This window comes from Salvia hispanica, chromosome 1, assembly GCF_029641045.1.
Source record: "Salvia hispanica isolate PSC_SH4W2 chromosome 1, Shi_PSC_v1, whole genome shotgun sequence".
In the NCBI taxonomy this organism is placed as follows: Eukaryota; Viridiplantae; Streptophyta; class Magnoliopsida; order Lamiales; family Lamiaceae; genus Salvia; species Salvia hispanica.
The window spans coordinates 29,851,428-29,870,378 of NC_142692.1; the positions used below are offsets into that span (position 1 = coordinate 29,851,428).

At 35.5% G+C, this 18,951-nt stretch overlaps 2 protein-coding genes and 1 pseudogene across 6 annotated transcripts; 1 reads left to right on the forward strand and 2 right to left on the reverse strand.

Moving 5' to 3' along the window:
* Positions 1–795: 795 nt before the first annotated feature.
* Positions 796–4,579, reverse strand: LOC125222668 (uncharacterized). Of its 4 annotated transcripts, none has more exons than XM_048125408.2 (9): positions 4,356–4,579; positions 3,589–3,672; positions 3,316–3,423; positions 2,629–2,776; positions 2,371–2,460; positions 1,733–1,787; positions 1,524–1,646; positions 1,222–1,278; positions 796–1,132 (listed from the first exon to the last, which is right to left on the reverse strand). In XM_048125408.2, exons 2-9 carry the CDS (start codon positions 3,651–3,653, stop codon positions 1,008–1,010), a joined length of 771 nt encoding a protein of 256 aa, XP_047981365.1. In that variant the 5' UTR covers positions 3,654–3,672; positions 4,356–4,579; the 3' UTR covers positions 796–1,007. The 4 variants fall into 4 exon arrangements, with proteins under 4 accessions (XP_047981365.1, XP_047981362.1, XP_047981360.1 ...); XM_048125405.2 differs by having other exon boundaries at positions 3,316–3,426; XM_048125403.2 differs by having other exon boundaries at positions 3,589–3,761.
* A 173-nt stretch (positions 4,580–4,752) lies between these two features.
* On the forward strand, positions 4,753–15,652 carry TTN1 (ARM repeat superfamily protein). 2 transcript variants are annotated; one of them, XM_048125398.2, is made up of 18 exons: positions 4,753–5,021; positions 5,769–6,316; positions 6,514–6,616; positions 6,805–6,981; positions 7,645–7,836; positions 8,298–8,414; positions 8,867–8,971; positions 9,620–9,790; positions 9,878–10,093; positions 10,506–10,704; positions 11,910–12,115; positions 12,206–12,430; positions 12,556–13,107; positions 13,184–13,447; positions 14,285–14,329; positions 14,712–14,897; positions 14,977–15,282; positions 15,366–15,652. In XM_048125398.2, the coding sequence occupies exons 1-17, from the start codon at positions 4,830–4,832 to the stop codon at positions 15,268–15,270; spliced, it is 3,792 nt and encodes a 1,263-aa protein (XP_047981355.1). In that variant the 5' UTR covers positions 4,753–4,829; the 3' UTR covers positions 15,271–15,282; positions 15,366–15,652. The 2 variants fall into 2 exon arrangements, with proteins under 2 accessions (XP_047981355.1, XP_088918794.1); XM_089062668.1 differs by lacking the exon at positions 4,753–5,021 and adding an exon at positions 5,043–5,371.
* A 1,809-nt stretch (positions 15,653–17,461) lies between these two features.
* On the reverse strand, positions 17,462–18,078 carry LOC125219811 (auxin-responsive protein SAUR36 pseudogene; annotated as a pseudogene).
* Between the last annotated feature and the right edge of the window lie 873 nt (positions 18,079–18,951).

The window sequence follows — 18,951 nt, forward strand, 5'->3', positions numbered from 1 at the left end:
ATGAGAAAGATACGTGTAGAGTTTTATTACTATAACTGCCTTAGGTCTTAGTCACAGCTTACTTCAACTATCATACTCTTTAGAGTTAGTTGAAAAGCTTACAGTTGTAGGTTGAGAAAGGGAAACACAACTTAATTGTGGCATAATCAAAGAAAGGGTCCAAATCAATTATGTATGCATATTAGGTTTGTGGTCATCTTAATGTTTTTTTTTATATGTTTCGTACCTGTAGAAGAAAGTATAAAATCATCAACCAAGAACTGTAACCGTCTCGTGCTATTTTCGTATAGTGCTTAGTGCTTCCCAATTCTTCATAGCTAGTTCAGTTTATTCCACGGCTGTGTTCCATCCTTGTTCCTGAATGTAATGCGATACAATATCTGCCTGGTTTGGGTATTTGCCCAGTTTTCTTGGTAGTGGTACATTTTAGTGTTTGTAGGAATATCTTATTGTTTTGGTTTTCTGTCACTTTTATGTGTGATTATCTCTGCTTGTTTCAGCCGTCTGGTTTACTGTTTTGTGCACCAATGATGTCAGATTAGGGATACAGTAATATTGCAGTTTCTTGGAACAAGATGTCATTTTCAACCATTAAGATTTTTCGTTGCAACCAATGTAATATTACTACACTAGACAAAGCACTTGGGCATTTTGTATAAGACACTTTATCAGGTTAAGGAGATTTTAATAAACATCAAATAACATGCTAATATGATCGCACTCTGCCACTCCATCAACAAGGTTTCTTGTATCTTGTAGAAAATCTCATCGTTCAAAATCAATAGATCCTCCAAAGAAGCAAAAAAAGCAATGGCAATATAATACTCGAGTATTTACACATTTAGGATAAAGATTATGCTGAAACATGGTTCTCAGTCATTGGAGCAGATAAACACACTTCTCTGTAATGTTTCGTACAAGGAAATGGAGATCGTCCGCGTGTGCATAGATAAGCATCATCGTGTTTTACCTTGAAAGAGAAATTCAATTGGAATATCCATTGCCATCTAAAAAGGTATGGGCCGTCTTTGAGGCCAAGATTCTATCTTCTGGAAGTACTTCACAGGCACCACTCCATCAAAACCCTCGGTTAAAATCACCTTGTTGTCGGATACAAAAAGTTTCATTCCCTCTGAGTACAGAGAAGAATATCAGCAGATGCAATATAATATAATAATACCATATCATGTCTGTTGTGAACTACCATGTTTAGTGGAGTACCTTCCATAGCTTTTCTCACATCGAGAAAGATTAACGTGTCAACATCTCGCCTCATACCTGAAAAATTAGATCATACATATCAAGACATCATTCAGAAATATGATGATTTCTAATGCACATGTTAATTTATCGCCAGTCGTCTGAGCTCCTCCAATCTATAGTTATTCCAGGCTATTATATTAGTAGCAATTATGAAACTATGCAACCAAGGTTTAAAGCATAATTTTACATATGGAGAAATTAGCGAAATTCTTTGAACTTATGTTAGTTATAAGAGTGATTTCACAAAGGCAAGATCATACCACTAACAACTTCTGCATCCCTTGGCAAGCCACTACAGAAATGCACGTGTAACCTCTGCATGCGCTTGAGACCTTCCCTTAGGATTGATTCCAAGTTCTTCTTGTAGGTTCCATGCACACAAACTTACAAAACCAAGCATGCATGAAAGATGCGATACAGTTTATCATATCTGACGATGAAAAAGAGGGCAATCAATGTAAAATCTAACCTGGAACTTCTTCAGGTGAAAGTATAGGTTTCAACAGGCTCTCTGTTTCCACTGTCTGTCAAACAAAATGACAATGAAGGAGAATTTTTAAGGATATTGAGAACATATTTGGCACAGCTAGTACACCATTTAAGAGTTAGAATCAGAAAAACAATTTTCAAGAACGATGTATATGACAAGAACTGAAGATCCCAAACTGAGCACAAATTCCACAATTTTAGATACCAATACAAAGGCAGACAAAAGGTTACACCATAACAGTATTAATCAAAATGCACACAGTACGATGTTAGGTATATTATTATTAGATAATCAATTGAATTTTAGAATCAGACATTAGTAATCATGCCTCACATCACATATTGTCAATGAACTTAACTAGAGAGGTACATGCACCTAAAAAAAATAAAAATAAAATACTACTAAGGTGCTTGAGCTCCTCTCTAGGTTGCGAGCCATCAAGGAAGTTCCATTTTGACAAATTCTAATGAATTATAAACACCTTTCTGTAAAATCTACTTCTTTAACTTGACACAGAAGTTTAGAAGACAATGATAACTTTCAGTTAGTATTTCCCTTTACAAAAGTCCAACCAAAACACAGCCTCTTTTGCAATAGTATTTCGTAAGGCATATTACCACTATACTGTGACCTTGGTTTGCACGTAGCAAAAGCTCTCCATTTTCTTCCAATAGGCTAAACCGGTGTTTGTTATCTTGTCTGACAGCCTGTGGACATATTAAAAGTATCAAAAGTATTTACACATAAACTAAAGTGAAAAAGAAACAAAAGATTTGGTTAAAAAAAAGCATGCATCAAAAGAAAACAAAACCACACATGATACCGATGGCAAATAAAATTGAAGATATATTAAACTTGAAGATTAAGAGTCAAACCTCTCTAATTTCTTCAACTGTGTGTGATCGCAATGGAATATTTGCCATAGTTTTCAAATTTAACTTAAGCAGATCTTGGACCTTGACATAACCATCATTCCTCATATCCAGATTCAAGTCAGAGGCCTGGTGTCTCAATATGCGCGTTCTGGAGTTTATACAACAAACTAGCTTATATGAGAATGAGAGATCTATTCAACACGTTAAACTATTAGGAATTAGAGTTGAGCAAATAGTATAAAATTAAAAAATCTATCAAACTAGTCCAACTTCTAAAATCATAACACGTAGCCCATCTTTCCAAGTTTATTCACTTCTACCACGAAAGATGATATAATAATACTATGGGGTGATTAATTTTCATCACAAAACTTACTTTTCTAGAAATATTTCTTAGTATAAAAGTGGCATCAAGGTCCTTTCAAACACATTCGAAGTTTTCAACGAGTTTATTTGAATACAACACCCAATCATCTATGGATACTATCAATAAAGAAAGAGTTCCCTAAATTATCTCGCATGTTTAAATTGGCTACTCTTCCTAGCATCTGCTCTTCATTCTTTTCCATACAAATATATAGGATGCTTGTCTATAACTGATCGTATGATCCTACACCAATATGAAAAAACCATTCCAAGAAAGTAAAGGAATAAAATTCCAACAGAAAGACCAACATAACCACATACAGCAGTCTGCCAAGTGCATTAATCTTATCATTTCCCGAAGAGGATCTGCCATTCCCTCTTGATCTTTGGCGGTTATCTTTCGTCTCGATTCCTCTACCTCTGCCCCCACTACTGCCACATAAGTCATTGCGCCAAAAATCAGACACAGAGAAGCAAGAAAAACAATATACAGAAGATCATTCAGCCAATATTTCTTTCTTTAAAATAGAAAATTCCATGATACTATGATAGAGATTAGAAATTTAAAAGAAGAAAAAAAAACAAGTAACCAACCCTTTGTTATAATGAGCTGAGGTAACATAACTGGGGTTTCCAGCTGCAACGCGATGACTTTCCATCAATCTTGAGTGTTGGAATCTGGAATGTTGCAACAAGGAACGAGAATCAACTATGGAAGGTGTCAGCAAAAGAGAGCGGTAACCTAGAACGCGGAAAGCTACGGACATCTACAGATGTATGACAAACGTTAGTTGGTATGACTGAAAAATTGGCAAGAATGTGAAATGAAAGAATGTTTTGTTTCCAAGTGATCAGGATCTACTTGAACAATTATAACATACTTTCATTTCAAATTTCCACACGCTACGTTGCAAGCAAGAGAGTACTACTATTAACCACAAAGAATTTACTATTTGTAGCAGGTACCAACATTCAACCACAAAGCATATTTTTTTAGGTATTAATTCAAGTTTGGGAAACATGGATTGGTGTACAAGTGGAGCTGACAAGTTTTGATATTCTAAAAACACATACTCTAAAACACTAACTGCATAAAAAAGAGAGCAAACATGGTAGTGTGATGATCAAATTTCCGGTGTTTTTTCCATCAAGACAAGCTGTGGTAACGAGAAGAAAACAAGCAGGTAAATATAATATTGCAGGATATGATGAATCCCTTTTCTATTTCAATTTTCAATGAAACAAGCACGTAATGAAATTAAGGTTTGTGGTAGAATCAAAGATGGGAAGTCCAATGGTTAACGAAGACAGAGATGTGGAGATGACTTGAAAGCTGATTCTAAGTAGAAGGAGTCATTTACCAGAGGTGAGAAAGACTCAATAATGAATTCGGTGAGGCAAGGCAGCAACGGCGAGAAGGCAAGGAAGGCTGTGGTGTGTGTGAGAGGAGAGGAGAGGAGGGTAGGGTTTGGGATTGCAATTGAGAATTTGGGAGAGTATATGTGAATCAGGGGAAATTGAGTTTACGATTGAGGAGAAGGTGGAATCAATAAAATGAGATTGAAATTTTAAAAAGGAAGAAGAAAGGTATTGAATGGGATTTTTTCTTCCTTATTTAATTTAAATACTCTTGTGTTTTTATTTTATTTCACTTTGTATTTTCGGCAAGTTGTGAACCTGAGTAATACTTTTATTATTGTTATTATTAAAATTATTTATTTATTACTCCATTTAGTATTTATATGTTTGAAATAAAAACCTACATATGCGAAAATGCAAGAGTAAAATCAGTAGTGACGAAGTAGCAGAAAGCAAAGTTTACAGTTTGAGAAGTTATGTTAATGGAGGAAGAAGCTTCAGCTTCACCATCCCTACAGGGAGAAGTAGAAGACGAGTACGATTCCAAGGAGAGTGTATTGCAGCGATACTTTCTTCAAGAATGGAAGCTCGTCAAATCCCTGCTCGACAACATTGTTTCCGCTCGCCGTGTCTCCGATCTCTCTGCCGTCCAAAAAATTCGATCCATTGTAATTTCAGACTGTGAAGTTTATGTTTTACATTGCTGGAACTTGGGGGGTTTATTTTTGGTTTTACTTTAGCAGCAATTGTGTTTGATTCGATGCTGGATTGTCAATTATGCTAAACTAGTGGCGATGCAGTTTTGGAGATTGTAATCGGCTGAAAGCTTGTGCGTGATTGCTTTATTGAGTCATTATGCCTGTGAATCACAAAGTTGCTGGCTTTAGTTACTGGATAGGGAGCCCTGAAATAAAAATCTGGAGAATTATGATTCTTGGCTGCTGTATTATGGCATTTCTAGAAAACATTTATTTTCATCGTTTTGCTGAATCTCTGTTTCCTGAAGATTGTGTTAATGGTGGGTCAGTGCTGATTCGTTTTGAATTTATGATTGCTCATTTCATTTTACATATGGCATATGTAGAATGCAATGCCATTCTTGATCTGTTGAATCTTGTTTTCATTGATGATTTCTGTAATGGTGGCTCAACGTTAACACATTGTTTATTTTGGTTCATTAATCATTCTTTTCTTTTGAATCTTTTGTATGTTTTTATGCTTCTTCAAAACATGCCTCTACGGGAAAATAATCTCTGAAGTGGTATTATATTTGTTGATTTTGGAAGCCACAAATACAACTGGCTCTATGTTTTTTATCAGTCTGCTAATGTTTTTCTCCCCACAATAGATTTATTTTAATAATACATGGCATCTATTTTGAACTTTGCATTGACTTCTATTTTGCCTATGTGCAGTTGGATAAATATCAGGAGCAAGGCCAGCTCTTAGAGCCATATCTTGAGATTATGATTTCACCTCTGATGGATATTGTCCGATCAAGAGCGGTAGAATTAGGGACAGCCTCCAACGAGATCACTGAAGTGATCCAGCCTATATGCATAATAATATATTCTTTGGTTACAGTTTGTGGGTACAAGTCTATTATTAGGTTCTTTCCTCATCAGGTCTCAGATCTTGAACTTGCGGTATCCCTTTTGGAGAAATGTCATGCCACAAATTCTGATACCTCACTAAGGCAAGAAAGTACTGGAGCAATGGAAACAAAATGTGTCGTACTTCTTTGGCTTTCTATTCTTGTGTTGATTCCTTTTGACCTATCCTCTGTGGATACTAGCATGGCTAGTAGTGACTATACTGGGAAAGATGAGCCTCCTCCATTGGTATTGCGGATTTTAGAGATCTGTAAGAACTATCTAGCAAATGCAGGTCCTATGCGTAGCATAGCTGGATTGCTGCTGTCAAGGCTCTTAACACGGCCAGATATGTCAAAGGCATTCACCAGGTGCATCTTTTCATTGTCGTATTCAGAAGGAATAGATGTAATGCCATAAACGCTGAAGGATATGTTTGTGTTCAACATTCTTTAGGAAACATTATCAATAGTTTTTGTTCCCTCACCAGTCACCATGTCCTTTTACTGATGGCAATTTCATTTTGCACTTGTTTTTTCCACTTGCTTATTTGTTTGCATTCCTTCAGCTTTATTGATTGGGCGCATGAAACTCTTTCATCTGTGGAGGACAGTGTTATAGACCACTTTCGATTGTTAGGTGTAGTTGAAGCTTTGGCTGCCATCTTTAAGGTATGCTTTTATTGTCAAATAATCTTCTAAGACATGCTTGCTAAAAATATTAAGCTGACTGTCTCCACCACTACCAATCATATATCAACTTCATTTCCAATCTCTTACGTTTTTCATCTTGTACCATTTTCTTGTGAATCTGCTGATCATTAGATTCAGCAATTATTAACTTTTTTATGAAAACACAGATCGGTAGCACATCAGTATTGCTGAATGTAGTGCCACTTTTATGGAATGATGCATCTACTTTGATCAAGGCTCGTACTGCTATTCGGAGTTCTTTACTCCGTAAGTATATTATAAAGCTAGCCCAGCGGATTGGGTTAACAGTCTTGCCACCTCGCTCAGCAACTTGGCATTATGTGGTCAGTTTCTTTCTTGATTGTCACTTATGTATTTACTTGATGAATGAGTCTATTTGCTTAATAGACAAATGACAAACAGTTCGGTATGTTTGCTGAGAACAAGTTCCATTCAGATATTCTTCGTAAAGTAAATTTAATTTCCCTTGGAAAGCTTCTTGGGAGAGAACATGCAAGTGGCTTTTAAGTTGTAGCCATCTTTCCATATTTTTGTGCTGATATCAGGATCCATAATAGCTAGTACAGATTCTAGGATGCAAAAAATATATTTTGCTAATGAACTTTTGTGGGTTCACAGTTCACTTTATAAAGAAAAAGAACAAGAGATTGCATGTACATTGGGGTGGAAAGGGAAGGAATCCGAGCAAGATTAATTGGTGCTCTGTTGAGATTTTTTTTTCCAAACTTTTTAGAACTGGTTGACATAAATACTGGCAGATGTGTCTTGATGCTAAGCAGAGAATCCACAATTTTCTTTATATTGAGTACATATGTGATATGATATAACTGGAGTTCATAGATAGAGTTAAAAGAACAATTATTAAAATTAAATGATTTGATATAAAGAGATAATTTGAAAGATTGTGGAAATTTTCGTTGACGTAGCTTCTGGTTCAAACTTGTACTGTCGTTTATGGTTACTCTGTACTCCGTTCAATATTACAGGGTAGAAACAAGGTTCTTGGAGAAAACATATCCTTAAATGAGACAAGAAATTTTGAGCAACTAAATAATCCCGTGGACACAAACTCCTGTGATACATCACAAGAAATGAGCTGCCTTGAAGAAGAAGATTTGGATGTTCCAGATGTCTTAGAAGATATTATTGAACTTTTGCTGTCAGGATTGAGAGATACGGTATGCAGAGGCTTGTTTTCAGTTCATTTAATGCTTCAATTTACATTCTAAGTAGCTTGTGAGCCTTGTCTGCTGAAGTTACAATCTCATTTGTAGTGGTCTTCCCTGTTTCTGTTGATTTTAATGTTTGAAGGAAATAAGCTACTCCCTTCGTCCCGTTTTAAGAGTCCCAATTGAGTTTGGCACGAGTTTTAAGAAATGTAAAGGAAAGTTGATGAAAAAAAATAGTGGAATGTGGGTCCCATTTTTATATAATAGTTTTATGATAAAATGTGAGTGAAATGGGGTTAGTGGAATGTAGGGCCTATTACCATTTATGGAAGATTCTAACCGGGACTCCTAAAGTGGGATGGACTAAAATGGGTAATCGGGACTTCTAAAGTGGGACGGATGGAGTATTTTTATTGGATCAGTAAGGTTCTTAGCTACATTTGATTTATACCCCATTTTTACTCGTGCAGGACACTGTTGTGCGATGGTCTGCTGCAAAAGGTATTGGCCGTGTTGCTTCACGTTTAACTTACTCTCTTGCAGACGAGATCCTCTCATCCGTACTGGAACTCTTTTCTCCTAGTGAGGTATGGCAACATAATCTTGCATTCTTCTTGTTCCCCATTATTTAACTTTTCTGCTTTCTTCTACAACTCTGTAAAGCTTTATATAATCATCCAAAGAGGTACAGTTTCAAAGTGTTAAGTTATAGTATCAAATTCTTCTATTTGTTGCACTTAATATTTCAACACAAGACATGGTAACTTGATTAAGACTGTTCAACCACTGGAAGAACTCACATGAAATAATCACTATGACCTCTGAATGGAGAGATCCCTAACTCTTGTGGATAGCTAAAACAATTCACTTTGTCATCGCACCTGCACATATAAGATAGAGAAAGCACCACCAGGATGTTTACCACATCTAGCTAGAATGATACTCCCCTCAGTGTTGTAGCAAGTACCAGGCAATAAAAGCTGTGATGGAAATACGGTTTATATCTGATTCTGAATTTGTAGTGTATAATTTATTGCAGGGAGATGGTTCATGGCACGGTGGGTGCTTGGCCCTAGGAGAACTTGCACGCAGAGGACTACTCTTACCAATCAGCTTTCCCAAAGTTGTTCCAGTGATCATAAAGGTATGCTTTTTTCTTTTCTCTTTGGTACAGGACAAAAGTTACAATATCAAATCTTTTCAATAGTAGTTTGAGTATTTATCAAGCCATTCAGCTTTATCTAAGATTTTGGAGAATGACATGCACCCTTTTATTTGCCATAAGTATGTCTGTTTAATTATCATCACTCTCTGTTCTATTGATTCCATTCATAGTTTGCTTTATGCATTTTAGCTCAACTCTTTTCTGTTGTGAAGTTCAGAATACCACCTCCCGTATCCTGTTGTAGCTTTTCTTGAAAATACTTGATCCGATCCTTTATAGCTGATTCATATTTCTACCCAAAAGCAATATTCTGTTAAGTCTTTTGTTTTTTATCAGACAAGGTTGAGATTATTTACTCTTCGAGGTAGTTTGATCTCCATAGTTTTTTTTTGTTTTTTTTTTTCCCGGTTTGGATGCAATTTTCAGCCAAATATTTTTGGCTGGGTTCTCCGCCCACCCTCTTTATAGTATTATGAGTTTATCATCTTTTTTTAACTTCAAATGATCTCCAGAATTATGTATACTCCCACTGTATGCTACTCTTAACTTTGAGCTTCTCTGAGGCAAAAGAAATCACAATTGTTCATTTGCTGCTAGCAGATATGAAATATCATCTTTCCTTGATAGGCTTTACATTATGATATTCGAAGAGGACCTCATAGTGTCGGATCCCATGTACGTGATGCTGCTGCCTATGTTTGTTGGGCTTTCGGCCGTGCATATAACCACCGAGACATGAAGAATGTGCTGGAACAGGTTGCCCCGCATCTTCTAACAGTGGCGTGCTATGACCGTGAGGTGCATAACCTTTTGCAACAATGTGTATAATGCTGATTTTATTTTCTATTACCAATGTGATGACGAATCTATGAGCTTAATGGTTAGGTTAATTGCAGAAGAGCAGCAGCTGCTGCTTTCCAGGAAAATGTGGGGCGACAAGGGAATTTCTCCCATGGCATTGATATAGTGAATACTGCCGATTATTTTGCACTGTCATCTCGAGCGAACTCATATCTATCTGTTGCTGTTTTCATTGCTCAATATGATGGCTACCTTCGTCCGTTTGTGGATGAACTGTTGCACAATAAGATATGTCATTGGGTATGTGCTAGCTGGTTTCCTTATTTTTTTCAGTTTTGCTTATTTGTTGTGTCTTTCTCATTGATATGTTACTCTTTAGCACCAAACAAATACAACTGCCTATTTTGCTGCCGTCTCAAACTCGTATTTTAGTGTTGCTTTTTTGCATTGATGAACCATTGCATGATAAAATCTGTCATCTAGTATGTGCAATCTGGTGCAGGAACCTCCATTAAATTTTTGAGAAAATGTTATGACAGATTTAATGTTGTAACAAAATGTTAATCTAAATTTTTTGTTAGCAATTGCTTTTACAATGATTTCTTTGTTTTAAAAGATAATGTTGATGTGATTCTCTTTTCATTGCTTCTGTTTCCGCCTATTATTCTATGATATTAATCGTATGCTCATTCAAATTATGTTGGATGTGCAGGAAAAGGGTTTGAGAGAACTTGCTTCCACTGCCCTTTCGTTGCTTGTAAAGTTTGAGCCTGAATATTTTGCAAATGTAATTTTGGATAAATTAGTTCCTTGCACTTTATCATCTGACTTGTGCATGCGGCACGGTGCAACCTTGGCCACTGGGGAGGTAGTGTTGGCTCTTCATAAGCAAAGTTATGCCCTTCCCACAGGTATGTATTAGTGCCCTGCTTGCCTTATTCAATATTTTGGAAATGTTTTTCGCCTGGTCCAGCCTTTTTGTACCCTCTTGCAGTATATTCGGTATGTTAATTTTTTTTTTCTTTCTTTCAGCTTCTGCAGATACTCTGTTTAATATATATACTTGCATAATATAACCATTAGTTGGCATTTTATTCATGATTGTCAACGATGCAAGATAAAAAAAAATGACTTTGTTTTACCTTGATATAAATGTGCAATTGTTCAACACTAATTTTATGACTACCCTTGTGGTTTAAAATCTATCAGTGTTTTCTTCATTTAATCATGAAAAGAAATACTCCATCCGTCCAACTGTAGTTGAGTTGTATTCCTTTTGGGGCCGTCCCACTATGGCTGAGTCATTTCCTTCTTTTGGCAGAAAACAACACATTTCATCTCTCTTACTTTATTCTCTTATTGTCTCTACTTTATTCTCTCCAATTAACTCATTTCATCTCTCCATGTTCTTTGAATATTATGTGCTCAAGTGATTGCGTAGGAATACATATACTTTATCAAGTCACTGCGCTGAACCCTTTGGAAACCCTTTAGAATGGTTTTGTTTTATTTACGGTTTTCACTATTTCCAATGCACTCTACAAGGTTTCCATAAGAATGCATTGGTTTTTGTGGAAATTAGAAATATGTTTGGATGACTAATTGACACTTTTTTTGTATTTTATAGTGGGATGTTGGGATATACGTTGAAATTGTGGGTTGGGTGAAAAAATGTGTATTTAAGTTGTGATTGTAATGATGATTCAAGTTTTTTTTTTTCAAAAAAAAACGTTACAAACAGATGGAACTGAAATTAAGTATTTTATTGAAGAAAATTAGATTGTTTTGAGTGTTTAGCTGAGTCAAAATTTAAAAGAGGGTTCAGGCTGAAAACAAACCAGCTACGTATCAGTGCCCCAACCAACGTGGCAGGCAATGACAGTTAGTGATGCTGGCTCAGATTTTTTTATTTTGTTGCAAAAAATTGGGCCAATCACATTTCTGGTTTGAAGTGAGGGCAAACACTAAGATTTGGTTAGTGCTCTTGAATTCTGTGCAAGGGAAGTTGTGTAGTTATAATGAGGGAGCTCTGCATAATTAATTTAAACTGACTTCATTGGAGTCAATGCGATTTACCTACATTATGACTAATTCACTTTTTGGTTTATTCTTGCAGATAAGCAGAAAACAGTAGCTGGTATTGTTCCTGCAATTGAGAAAGCACGACTTTATCGTGGTAAAGGAGGAGAAATCATGCGTTCTGCTGTTTCTCGTTTCATTCAGTGCATCTCCATAGCTAAAATATCTCTAACTGAAAAGATTAAACGAAGTTTGCTTGATACCCTAAATGAGAATTTGAAGCATCCAAGTTCTAACATACAGGTTTTCCCTTCACCCAATTATACTTCCAGGCTTCCAGCCAAATTTCATATGCCTGCCTCTTGAATTATAAATTTTTGTTCTTGCTTTTAGAATGTTGCTGTTGAAGCCCTCAAGCACTACATTCCCACTTACTTTGTAATGATGGAGAACAAGGGAGTCAATGATATCATGTCAAGATATCTTGAACAGTTAAGTGACCCTAATGTGGCTGCAAGACGAGGATCAGCTCTGGCACTTGGTGTTCTACCTCTTGAGCTTCTGTCTAGAGGGTGGAAATCTGCAATAACAAAGCTCTGCCGTTCATGTAAAATTGAGGTATAAATATGGTTTCTTTTGTTAATGGAAGAGCAAGATCTATATCATCTGAAACTACATCGTCAGCTACTGTTGAATTAAGAAAGATGAGGGCACTTATTTGACTGAATTTCTTGTGTATGCAGGATAATCCGGATGATAGGGATGCTGAAGCACGGGTCAATGCTGTCAGAGGACTTGTATCTGTTTGCGAAACTTTATCTGAGGCTGGAGAAGCATCTGATTTTCTTTCTGGAGAAGATGGGATCGCCTTGTTTCCCCTTATTAAGAATGAAGTGATGAGCAGTCTTTTTATAGCTCTTGAAGATTATTCCACTGACAACAGGGGCGATATAGGTTCTTGGGTTCGTGAGGCAGCAATGGATGGCCTTGAGAGATGTACATATATTCTGTGCAAGAGAGATTCTCTAAATAAAGAGATATCATCTTCTTTACAACTTGAAAAAGGTGATAACTCGGGTGATGATCACTTCAGCTCATATTTTGAGGCTAGTTTGGCCAAAAATTTAGTTGGAGGCATTGTAAAACAAGCTGTGGAGAAGATGGATAAACTGCGGGAGTTAGCAGCAAGGATTCTCCAAAGACTCCTCCATAATAAAACCATTTTTGTGCCACATATACCACACAGGGAAATTCTTGAGCATATAGTTCCAAATGAGGCTGAGCTCCTGTGGGGGGTAAGTTAACTAGCAATTTTTTCTGATAATGTTGAATGTTTAGTTTATTTGAGAATATAATTTGATTTAAATGCAGGTTCCAACATTTTCATATCCTCGTTTTGTTCAACTCCTTAAAGTTAGTTGCTATAGCATATATGTAGTGTCTGGGTTGGTTATCTCCATTGGTGGTCTACAAGAGTCTTTGAGAAAGGCATCGCTCAGTGCGTTGCTAGATTATCTTCAGAATAAAATAACTGAAGGCCACAATAAATCTAAAGAACCCAGTTTGTCATTGGACATTCTATGGATCCTTCAGAGATATCGAAGGTGTGATAGAGTCATTGTACCCACTTTGAAGGTAAGTTTACCATTTGGCTTTATTGTCAGCATGAATGATATGTCTAACTTGGGTGCATTTTATGTACACACAGCCTTTGCGAATTATTCTGTATTGAGGTTTAAATACATACTTACCCCAAGATCCACTGTTTCAAGATTCCACAAAATGTTTATGGGGACAAGATTCAAATAGAATTTGAAATAATTATTGTTTCTGGTAGATTTTGTTTATGCTGGATCACAAAACAGTTCAATTCTAATTCTGAAATACCCATTACAAACTGAACCATGATCAATGTGGATTATGATCTTTACATTCATTGCACTGTTGTCATAATTCGTTAAGACAAACCTGAACTAGCTATAACAGACCTGCCCTCTTTTTCTAGATATTTGAACTCAATCAAACATGATGTTTGTTAAAGTACTGAAATAATTGTCTTATTCATATCTTTGGCCTAATCTGTCATTCTTGTGGCTCGCCAGATTTGGTGTGCCACTTATTAGAAAAAGATTGAATATAAAATTATACAATGAGATTGGATGATCCAGACTAATAATCTACACCACTTAAGCTCTCTGTACTCAATGCAAAGAAGGAATAAGGATCAATAACTGCAGACAACATGACAATTTGTAATGCATAAGCAGATTCCTAGGAAGGCAGTAGAGGAAGCCAAAGAGAGAACGAGAGAGACGAAACAAATCAAGACAAAGAAAATCCTACTAAATAAGCATCTTATTAATGTCATTCATGCTGAAACCGGATACTACCATTTTTCATCTTGATTTAGACTGTGTATATCTCTGTGTTATATTCCTTGAAAGCCTTACCATTTCCTTCCCTTTATCTCAGACTATTGAGATTCTCTTCAGTCGGAAGTTGTTGTTGAACATGGAGGTCAGTATGTTTTGCTCTCTAGCATTTCTATTCAGTGTTGCTTCATATATTGGTTTGTAGTCAGTTAACACGTCTATATGATACTGCATTGTTTATCTAATACTTTCATATCGATATTTGGTGATGGTTTGTGTTTTGTTTTCTCTTCATTTATGCATCAGCACTGAATTATGCTTGTTAAAGCAAGTATTTTCTGACATTGTCTAACCAGACAGCATATAGTTCTTACTCCTGTTGGTGCTATCAACCCCATATTTTTGAATTAAGATTTTAAGCTGAGATTCCACATTCTATCCTGTCAACAAGTTAATCTGTTGTGCCCATTCTGTAAGTCGCACACAAGTTTTGTCTTTCCTTACTAATGCTACTTATGATTTCTCAGGATGAGACTCCAGTATTTTGTGCGGGCGTTCTGGATTCTCTCACTGTAGAGTTGAGAGGAACAAAGGACTTCTCTAAGTTAAATGCAGGAATTGCAATACTAGGATATATTGCTTCAATTTCAGATCCTATCAGCATTAAGGCATTCTCTCATCTACTGACTTTCCTTGCCCACCGTTATCCAAAGGTATGTATTACTAAAATGTCAACACTGCTAATAAATGATTCAATCTTAATGGCTAATGGCATTTTGCTTCTCCTTCCAGATCCGAAAATATGCTGCTGAACAAGTATACCTCGTTCTTCTGGAAAATGAGAATCTAATTTCAGCAGACAAACTAAACGAAGCGACTGAAATCATTACTGAAACTTGCTGGGAAGGTGATGTAGAAGAAGCAAAGAAGAGAAGGCTGCTGCTGTACGAGATAGCCAATGTTGAAACTGCAGCAACAGTAAATGCTACTACTAAGAAAGAATCTGGAAAGGCTGTCGATCAAAATCAGGCTTCTGCTGATGAGGATGCGTCCTACTCTTCATTGGTGGGATCAGCTGGATATTAGGACCAGAAATAGGTATGTCTGTGTCTGCGCCCGTCTCTGTCATCTCTTATAATAAAAAAAGTTGACGCTCTTCCTAATGCAATTACACTGTGAAGGTTGTTTCACATATTTGATCAACTGGTTGTCTGAAGCAAGCTAACTGCAAAAATGCAAGTTTGTTCAAGGTTAATTCAGGTAAACCCCTTCTTTCATCATCTTGTGCTGTATCAACAAATCCATGCCAACATATGAGCTATGTATTTACAAATTTTGTTTGCCTTTTTATTGATTCTGAAAATGACTATTCCAAGTATTGTTTTTTTACCAATGTATTACTTACAAATTAGAGGGCTTGAAGGAATCTCAATCATTATATGATAACTTATTTTTCTTTCCTTCACAACTTATGATACTTGATTAGAAATTATTATAAAGTTGTCTTATCTAGAACTTATTTGTTTATTTTCTAATGAAATATATATTCTGGAGAGAAGCTAACCTGAAACATGTTTTACTAACAAGTGTCCAAGTTGAAGTTATAGAATAGGTGGAATGCTAATTTAGTAGTGTAATTAAAATACGATCAAACATGCTAATTTATAGAGTATATTATAGTGTAGGGTTTAGGGTTGCTTGCTTATGAATAATTTAGTTTCTAGAAACGCATACGTGTTTATTTGGCCATCACGAATGAAGATTCCTCATGTTTTCTATTTAAGGTCTCACATCAATTATACTCCTATTTACTAGGGAAAAATATAATCTCAGTACAAATTAAGTTATCAGATATTTTTGTTTATGTATGGACTCTCATAAATTAAGATAAGTTTTTTTATATTTTGACAAGTGGCTTAATTTTTTAATAAAATTATATAGTCGCCGATAACAAAATAGTTGCTATATTTTTTTAAATGCTGATTGAAATTCTAAATCATAACCGACCTCAATTAGAGTATTGCTAATCACAAGTGGAAGTGGTGCGCTTATTTAATTTTTTTCAATAAGAGTGGTGCGCTTAATTGGTCTTCGTCATATCTTTGTTAATATACATATGTATGATTAATTCGTTGAAATTTCTCTAATTTTCTACATATTTGGAGTTGGAGGCAGGCGTGTGCTCATTATTTTGAATTTTGAACTTTAGTTGAATTTTCTATTCATTCAATTTAGTGGGGCTTTAATAATTAAGACAGAGTATGAACTGAACTCGAAATCTTCGAAAGGCCATTACTGCGCGGTCATTCCACTTGCCTTCCAATATTTTTTGAGTACAAAGTCAAACATTGAACAAATCTTTGAAGGTTCTTGGCTAAATTTATTGTTGAGTATAAGCTTTACTTTACATGTATGGGAATATTGTAGTAATTCATAAGTTGAAGAGAAAGATTGTAAGATTATCGATTGGCATGAGATTCGTCCATTTTTAACCAAAATGATTAGAGAGAACCCTATTTTTGAATATGAAACCGTTTTAAATTATTTGACCAATTCTCCCATCCTTCGATATTACTATAAATCAGCACGGAGAATAGTTAATAGGCTCGCTAGTGGATACCTTTGGTCTAATAACTTAAAAAAAGAGAGGATGAATTGAAAACAAACTATTGTTAGTTATTTTATACAATAAATATTTTTCATACCAGGACTCCATAAAATATAAATAGGATATAAATAGGATACAAGTACTCCATAAAATATAAATAGGATCTGAGAATTTTATTTGCTGGTGATATACAAGTTATGGAATTATTAGTAAATTAAGAAAGAGGTAGAAAAGAAAAAAAGTACTCCCTCCGTCCCAGAGAAGTTGACATACTTTGAAAATAGCACGGGATTTTAGGAGGTTTTGTTTTGTGTGTTAAATAGAGAGAGAAAATATAATTTTTATATTCATGTGAGAGAGAATTTTTTCCAAAAAGGGAAATGTGACATCTTTTGTGGGACAAACTAAAAATGAAAGTGTACCAACTTCTCTGGGATGGGGGGAGTAGTGCTGTACTAAATTACTAGTAGTATAGATTAATTAAAATATTAATAGTGAAAATAAGACTAAATTATCAGAGAGAGAAGACTTAAAAAAAAAGTATTAGAGTCTAATTTGGTAGATAGTTGAAAATGGAAACACATAAGTTTTGATAAGGAGCATCTGGTTTGTAAAATTTGCCCAGCCCTTCATATTACTATTTACTCCTACCAGTAGTATTTAAATAAATTGATCACAAAATCAAAAGGTGTGTATATTTTTATGTGAAAATTGGGGGAAGAGCTAGCTAGGGTAATTACAAAGGTAAACTTAAAGTCTTCCGACCCGTCTTAATCCGGGTCTGAACTCGCTCAAACTCGGCGACACGACAAGGTATAGTTATCCCGCCCGGCTGATTGAACCCGAACTCATTTTCCGACTCCTTCAACAAATCCCCAAACAACGGATGGTTGAAATACACCACCGGCACCAGAATCCGCTCGAATGCCCCGTCGCTCTGCCCCACGTACACCGCCATCTGCCCCTTAGGAACGGGTACGGGCTTCCCCAAAACCGGATCCCGCTTGTATTTCCCTCCCGCCGCCTGCGCTAGCGTCGATTTCACTTTCAACCCGACCTTGTGAGCCCACCCGATCACCCCGCACAATTTGCGGCGTTGCGCTGGAGAGGGGAAAATTGCGGCGACGCGGTGTTTCAGCGAGATGCCTCGTCTTCTGCCCATGCTTTTAATTCTGTGATTTATAGACGAAAGTTCAGAAACATTTGGGAAGAATTGAAATCATGGTGGATTTTGGAGGAGAAATCCGTACAGAGGTGAGGACTGGAGCAGCAATTTATATAACAAGTCGTGTGCAAATAGGTAGGAAGCTTCCCCACACGCTTATTGCTGTGTCTTTCAACGTTTTCAGCTCCTTTACCGCATAATATCTAGACAGCAAGCGTCACGTTTTAATACGAAATTATTAAATAAATTAAAAGATAAAAATACGAAATTATTAAATAAATTAAAAGATAAAAAGAAGAATGAACTACGTAAATGATATATGCACAATGGATTTATCTCACTCATAGTCCCTGAATTTTAAAAATATCATCAGATATCCCTGGAGTAAGGGTTTATCTCGAAAATTGTCTTTTTTCGGTTAAAAATACCCTTTTAGGGTGTTTGGGCAATTTGATCTTTTTGCACTTTTAATATTTTACATCTGATATTATTTCAGTTATATACTAAATCTGATATTATTTCAAAATTTTCATTCTTCTTCTCTTATCCTTCACTTTGTTTCTTTATTTCAATATTAGATTTAATTTTACAAAATTAAATTTTAAATTTCAATTTTTAAATATCACTAAAATTTTTTATTTAAAACTATTAATTCATGGACACTATAAATATTTATAATATTTAAAACTATTAATTCATGGACACTATAAATATTTAATTAAAAAAATTTATTGATATTTAAAAATTAAAATTTAAAATTTAATTTTATAAAAATAAATCTAATATTGAAATAAAGAAACAAAATGAAGGATGACAAATAGGAAGAAGAATGATAATTTGGAAATAATATCAGATTTAGTACATCATTGAAATAATATATTATTTAAAATGTTAAAAGTTTAAAAAGATCAAATTGCCCAAATCCCCAAAAAGGGCATTTTCGACCGAAAACAGTGAAAAATGATCATTTTCGAGATAACCCTTAGTCCAGGAA